At 33.6% G+C, this 7,470-nt stretch overlaps 1 protein-coding gene across 1 annotated transcript; it reads right to left on the bottom strand.

The window, feature by feature from the left end:
* LOC105176879 (polyphenol oxidase I, chloroplastic-like) lies at positions 4,940-6,991 on the bottom strand. The gene has a single exon (XM_011099819.2). It carries the CDS (start codon positions 6,903-6,905, stop codon positions 5,148-5,150), a length of 1,758 nt encoding a protein of 585 aa, XP_011098121.1. The 5' UTR covers positions 6,906-6,991; the 3' UTR covers positions 4,940-5,147.

The following is a 7,470-nucleotide window of genomic DNA, read 5'->3' on the forward strand; positions in this document are numbered from 1 at the left end:
ATAGCCTTTTCTTTTATTTTATTAAAATGATAGTTCATATACATTTGTAGTAGTAAGAAATGTATGCAAATTATCACTCTTAGCTATCTTTTTTATATTTATTTTTGTAAAAATAATTAGTTGTTTGTACCATGTAAGTCAAAATATCAATTAAGTGTATATAATTAAGTATCAATTGGTTTATGGTAGCAAAAGATTGATGTATTGCTACATGCTAAATATTCAGCCCATATTAGTTTTTTTTTCATTCTGAATTCTGAATTCTGAATTCTCAATGTGATAAAATGTACATGTATCCTCAATTTATATAGTTTTTTGTGTGAAAATAAAAATATATTTTGATTAATTGATGAGATAGTTTTTGTGATTGTTAGTGATGTCAAATCAATATATTTTTTATTTGAATCTAATTGATAATTATTAGAAAAAAAGAAATTTTTAGGGAGGGAGATGGGAACAATTCATCGCAATTTGCAATATAATTTGCGACAGGGAGCAATGTTCTGTTGAATTTTTGCGACATAAAATTTGTGCAAAAATGGCCCAAACATAGGCTAGAGAACTTACTGTTGCCAAAAGTGGCGCACATGCCATTTCATCCAAAGTTTGCAACAAAGTTTGTGATCAAAGTTTGTTGTTCCAATTTGTGACAGAATTAGCATGAATTTGAGACGAACTAGGGACGAATTAGCTGAAGGACGGATGTTGTTGTAAAATCGTTGTAAAATTCATTGCAATTTGCCCAACTTTTGCTTCTTTTGCATTTTGTCGCAAAAATTGACATAGTTTGTGACGCAGTTTCATATAGATGCCCCTTTTGTTGCAATAGCAATGGTAATATTGCAACACCAATATTCGGCAGTTGGAAAAATTAGTCTCGAATTTAACGACTACTTCCCATTCCAAATTCCGTCCTAAGTTCTTGCCGTCATGTGGGGCAATATGGTGAGGCAGTTGAAGATTCACTGACACACCCACTAGAACAGATTTTTTATTTGTATATTTGATAGTATAAGGGAGTAGTAATCCTTGTTTTGTTTTGCTTTTTCCATTGATATTATTTACTCTTAATGTTCTAATTGCGGTTTAATTTCTAGTTCCATAATTAAATCAAAATCCACACATGCCTAGGTGGTGGGTGATTTGGCTTATCCCTACCCATTACTTGAAAAAAAAAAATTTAAAAATATTTTGATTATAGTTAAAATCATGGCAGATATTCATTAATTATGGTCAGAACTTAATTTTTTGTATCAGTTTTGTTGGTCCGTGTGGTACTAGATAGTATTAATTTATCATGATTTTAAACTGTGTTTATCAGGGAATAATTTATTTTTCATAGTGTCACCTACAATTCTATGATCTTTAAGTAAGACAAATATCTATGTATTTGATAAAACTCAAGCCCATGATCTTGAACTTATTGAAATCTCAACCTTAATCATTAGGCTAAGTGATCATTGCTATGCATTCTAATATTTGCTAATGCCTTTTGTTTCAATTCATCAGCTGCTTAAGAGGGTGTTTGGCTGAACTTTTTGAAAACATCTTATAAGATATTTTAGGAGCTTATAAGATGTTGGATTTTATTTTAAAAATAAGTTTCTAAAGTATTTGGAGAAAATAAGATGTTTTCACATCTTATAAGATGTTAGGGTGTTTGGCATAATAAGGTTTTTAATTGGTAAGATGACTAAAATGAACATGATAAAATTAGAATCAAATAAATTGTTATTTTTTGACATATTTTATTTAAAATATTTTTTAAACACTTTTATAAATAGTACACATCAATTCAACTTTAAATAAAAATTTAATGGATAATTTTTTTACAATTACAAAAAATAAAATTATTATCTAAGTTTTTGAATAAAAATAATATATATGTACATTCATGCTAGTCGAATATTAATATAGATTTATAATCGATATTTTCTTTGTTAATGTAATGATTATTTTTAATTATATAATTTATAATGTCATGAATTTATATCTTTTAGTAAATATAATATCAATATCAATCTTACTTTATTTAACTAAAATAATTTATTATTAAGTAATGAAGTATTTTTCTCTTTTTCGAATATCAAAAAATTAAATAGCAAAAAGAAAAATTAAATCGGAGAGACAGAGAGAGAGAAAGAATATGTGTGTGTGTGTGTGAGAGAGAGAGAGAGAGAGAGAGAGGAGAGTGTGTTATTTTGTTTTATGATATATTAATTTTGTATAATTTATAAGATTTTATAAAAAAAGTTAGAAAATTTAACTTTTTTTTTAAAGAGCTTATAAGATCCAAAACATTTTATTTTGAGATCTTATAAGCTTTTAAAAAAAAAATTATCAAATACTTTATTAGAACTTATAAGTTCTCAAATATCTTATAAAATATTTAAACAACTAATAAGCTTAGCCACACACCCCCTCTAAGTATAGAACTCGGCCCTGTCACATGCTTGGTTGGCCAACCAATCAGCCATCTGATTGCCTTCTCTATGAATTTGTGAAATCCTGGCAGTCTCCTCAATTTAGTGAGGTGCTGCAATTTCCAGCTTCCATAGTGATGTTTGAGGATGACGTGGGTCATTACTATTGCCAATTGCACTACAATAAAAAAATTATAGAAACCAAAAAAAAATATTATAAATGATTATCTTTTAATTTAATTGTATTTTTGCGGGTACAAAGTTTCTATTTAAAACATTTGATTTTTCAGTTCAAGAACAAAATCTTTGATTTAGGAAGTTTCGAAGTTGAAACTTGATATTTTGATCTCCTTCGACAATGACTTTGATCTTCAAATAATGTTAATTCGAGAATTTTTTTATTTTTTCCCGATTAAACTCTATAAACTTGAACTTGAATCTTTCTTGATGGTTTTAAAGTTTTGACGTTTCATCAATGTGGATTTGTGTTTTGATAACGTCAATTCGCAAATCTTCCGACTTCTTCTCCAATCAAACGTTGATTTTGGATGATTTCCACCATATACACCTGATTTTTGCCTTGAACTCCGTAGATACTCTTTGATTTCCATTTGAGAGGATTTTGAGGCTTTTTGAATACTCTCTTACGTATGCCTTCAATTATATCTTCAATTGTGTGTGTCCTTAACTTGTTGGAGAATACCTCTATTTATAGTTGTAGGATAGAAGACTTTTTCAAATTTATTTGATGAGGTGGCGCCAGTTGATTGGCCCTTCATGATTTGTTTTGTATTTATTTCTAAATATATGATTTTATTTTCAAATTGACTTGAACTTGCTTGATTTGGAAGATGTGATGTGCACTTGCGTCAAGAATATAAAATTTGACACTTGACATAATTACATCGATCGAAAAAAATATTAATATCAATTAGTTAACTATTTACTTTAGAAATTAAATTCCCAAAATATAAATAGAAATTGATATTTAATATATTATCTTCCACGTAACGCAATTTTATTGAGCACAAATATAATTTATCTACAAATGCCCCCTCAAAACTTATTCACGAACAATGCTTCAAAACGCGCCTTGGACTGAACAAATCACGAATTTCTCTGACATTTTTTTTTCATTTCACGACTTTTGCAAACACATGAAGACTTGAAAAGAAAATTGTGGGCTAACTATTAATCTCTTTGTTTTTTTTCCTCTAGCAGGTGAGCTTCCCCATTTGAACAGAGCCCAGCAACAAGTAATTGAATTGGTCTCAGGCCACACAAGCAGCCTACTTCTTTCCTTTCTTCAATTCAAATTCCTTCTTTTTTATTCGGGAAAAGTAATTTTCATTAAATAAAAAAAAGTATAATTGTACAATACAACTTACTTAATTTAAGTGGTTTCATCGACAGGCCAAGAATCCGCCACAAGTGAAAAAGCACACAAGTGTAAATAGTAGTAGCTAATTCAAATTCTTTCTCTTTTTGACAGACGTGTTGTGCCCATTTTAGGCAAGAAAATATTGTCTTAGCTTTTGGACTGAATTCGAGAAGCGTAGGAATTTTCCATTTATTGTGAAAGCTAATTTGTTAACTTTTGGTGTTTAACAATGCCATCTTTGCCTTTGCTTTCTTTCTTTTTATAGGAAAATTAACTCATGAAATTAGGGAAAATTCTAGTGTGAATTAGGTTTGGTCGAACTAAACGAATCACAAATATGCTATTTGATTAGTTATTAATTTTGAATTATGCATGAATTACACGACAAGTGTATTGCATTTATCATATAATTAAATTTAAATTTGGCCGAATATCATTCGAGCTAGAATTTCCTTGAAATTAAAGCCCCTGTCTAACGATAATCTAAATATTCGTCCATAATAGTCATATTGAAACTTGCTAGTACGGTTGCCATCAGCTGAACTTACAAGCCTCGCTTTCTTGAAAAATCAAATCTTAAGTATTCTTGAGGTTTGCAAGTAAGTCTTTTTGTTAGTTAAAATTCATCAAATTTGTTGATATTAATAAAAAATTATAATAAAAATTGATATTTACCTTCGATTGACTTATTACATGTCAAATAATTTTTTGTTTTCAATTAAATTATAATTATAGTGATAAAGATATACCTCCTGACATGTATTAACACATGAATACGTATGAGGGTAATTTAATCTTAAAAATATTTATGAATAGCAACAAATCAGTAATAAGTAAATCAGAGGTAAATATAATTTTTTTCTATATAAGCAAATTCGGTGAATTTTGACTAATGAAGGAACTTATTTGTTAAATAAAAGCAAACCTCAAGAGTGATAGATGTAATTTCTCAAATCACAATGAATCTACGTGTAATTACAATTATCCCTTATATGTATATTTATAAAAATTACACCTAGATGGCTAGATCCCTCTCAAATTAAGAAGTGTAATAAAATGGTTTCTGGGTACGGAAGTCACGTTGTGGATCAGATTGCACAATATATTTACTAAATCAAAAAAAGCTTATTCCAAATTAAATTATAAATAAAATTGCAACAGATAAAAGGAGACAAATTAAGCATAGCAGAAGTGATGAAGTGCTGATCAACAACATAAGTAGAAATCACAACCATATCCGAAATAATTTCCACTAGGGGATCACGGGGAAAAAAAAGAATTATTCCAAGCAAGGAAATGGGTCAAAATATGACGAGAACCATTTCGAGAAATCGACGAATGCTTTAGCCTGAAGAGTTTGCTGGTTTAGCAGGTGTGGTATTCTCAATGATCTTAATCCCACCAATGATGACACCGTCACCCTCATGTCTCGGCACCAGGGTCACCAGTACAGTGTCATCGTCCGCCACGTCCATGTCCTCGTACAGTTCTTTCAGCTTCAGCCTGATCGAAGTTGTCGCCGTTTTGTTGTTTGTCTTGTGCGGTACCTGAGCGTATGTCCCGGCGTATGCAGCCTTGTCCAGCTCCTCCACATTATCATCTTCGTCGTTCACGAAAACATCAAACTTAAGGAACTTCGTTGTGTCGACAGTTATATCTTCAATCACCAACACCTCGTCGGCTACTCCTTTCCTCGTCTTCGGAACTAGGACCCTGACGATTTTGTCCAGTTTAAGAGGGAAAACCGTCTCGGCATTTTCTGCGCTCTTGCGGGTTCTCTTGACCTTGGCGCCAGCAGTTTGGGGAGGCGGTCTGTAGTCGAGCCATGGGAGATCAATTCTCTCGAAATCGTATCCCATTCTCAGGTTATCCACGCAATCCTTCACTGTCACCCGGACAAGCTGCGCATTCTCATCGTAGAACAAGAACGAGGTATTGAGGAAATCAGGGTCCGTGATTGTCCTTTCGGGCACTTTGTTGCTGGGCAAGAAGTATTTCCACAATGTCCACATTCGGTCCACATTAGCATGATGACAATAGAACAACGGGTCCCTACCCGCCGAATAGAAGTTGCCTAGATCCTCTCCGCTAGGCTCTCTCGGGTCTCCAACAAAAACATGTACAGCGGTGTGGGAACCACGCTCGGCGGATCCCGGCCCTGGGTTCACCTTGTCTCCTTCACGATAAGGCTTTCCCATGAAGTCATAGACGCTGGCATTTCCACGTACCATCTCGGTATGCATTATGGTGAGATTGTTGGACACCACCTGAAGAGGATCTTTGTTGCCTGTCATGCCCAGGTCCAAAACAGCCTTCAGATTGTCCTGGTTTCGCTTTGAGTCGTATAGTGCAGATTTGGGATCAAGAAACATGGGCGGGATGGTCATACCCTTTGGATTGTCCCAATTCCAAAACGGCAAGGCAAAAGTTGGATCACCGATCAATTTCCCCATAATTCTTTCGTAGAAGTACAAGTACCACCTGTGGAAGGGGAAGAAAAGCCAAGAATTATGGACTTGTAGGTCCAAAGTGCCTTGCCCGGGCTGGTCATAAGCACCATTGCAGTAAGCGCAATGAATATTGGCTTGCTGCATGAAATTACGTGGATCATCTTTCGGTAGGCGCTTCATGCGGTCAATAGCCATGTTGTACTTGAAAATATACTCAGGAGAAACTCTATGAGCCGACGGTCTGACTTTCATCTGAACAACAGGTGGAAGTTGGTAATCAGCGATGTTTTCTGAAGTAGGGGGGCAGCAATTCATATCTAGCTTCTCCCCTGTGTTCAAGTTGGTAGCAACACCGCATTTGTCCAGTTCCGGTGCTTTGATTGGATTAGCCGATGCACCAGGAGTGGGGATGAGATTGGCTGCGCTGTAGAGGCCGCCGCCCAAACCAAGAAGCATGTTCCTCCTGTCGACCTTCCCTATGGGAGTTTCGACGTCTCGGGAGGCTTCTTTCTTCTTCTGGGCATCGGCACAGGAAACTCTTAGGCGGTTGCTACGCTTTGCATGGCTGATGAAATACGAAGGCCTAGCAAAGACGGGACGGGATTGGGAGGAGGGAGTGGCGGTGGGTAGGGGAAGAGGAAGAGATGCCATGGCTAGCGGAGAGTTGTGATTTGTGATGTTAGAATTGCACTAGAGTGTCTATTTATAATGGATTCTTGGCGACGGGACCGTTGCTGAGATGAGTTGAGTTTGGACAAAGAAATTACAAATGTATTCATTATGGGATTATGGTGCAGGTGTCATTGAAGTTTTGGTCAATAGTTATTGCAATTCGGTGGTGATTATTATTAAATGAATGGAACATGTCTGTGTACTGTTTTATTATTTATATAAGGGTAAATGCTATATTTTATACTTTAAATTTTTATTTAGAATTATTTTAATTTCTTAAGTTTATTTTTTTATTGTAATATTTTTAAATTTTAATTTTGTCCCAATTTAGTCCCTCTTACCCTTTTTCAGCGAAAATGTGGCCGGATTTTGAATATCTGGAGGGTAAAATGGTTAATAAATTTGATTTTATATTTTTAGTCCTTTAAATTTATAAAATTATCAAATTAATCCTTTTTTTTAAACAAAAAATATTTTTTTAAATTTTTTAAATTTTTTTAATCAGATATACTGCAATTATCCTATGTAAATAATAAAAACTTTG

The sequence above is a fragment of the Sesamum indicum genome, linkage group LG14 (assembly GCF_000512975.1).
Source record: "Sesamum indicum cultivar Zhongzhi No. 13 linkage group LG14, S_indicum_v1.0, whole genome shotgun sequence".
Lineage (NCBI taxonomy): Eukaryota > Viridiplantae > Streptophyta > Magnoliopsida > Lamiales > Pedaliaceae > Sesamum > Sesamum indicum.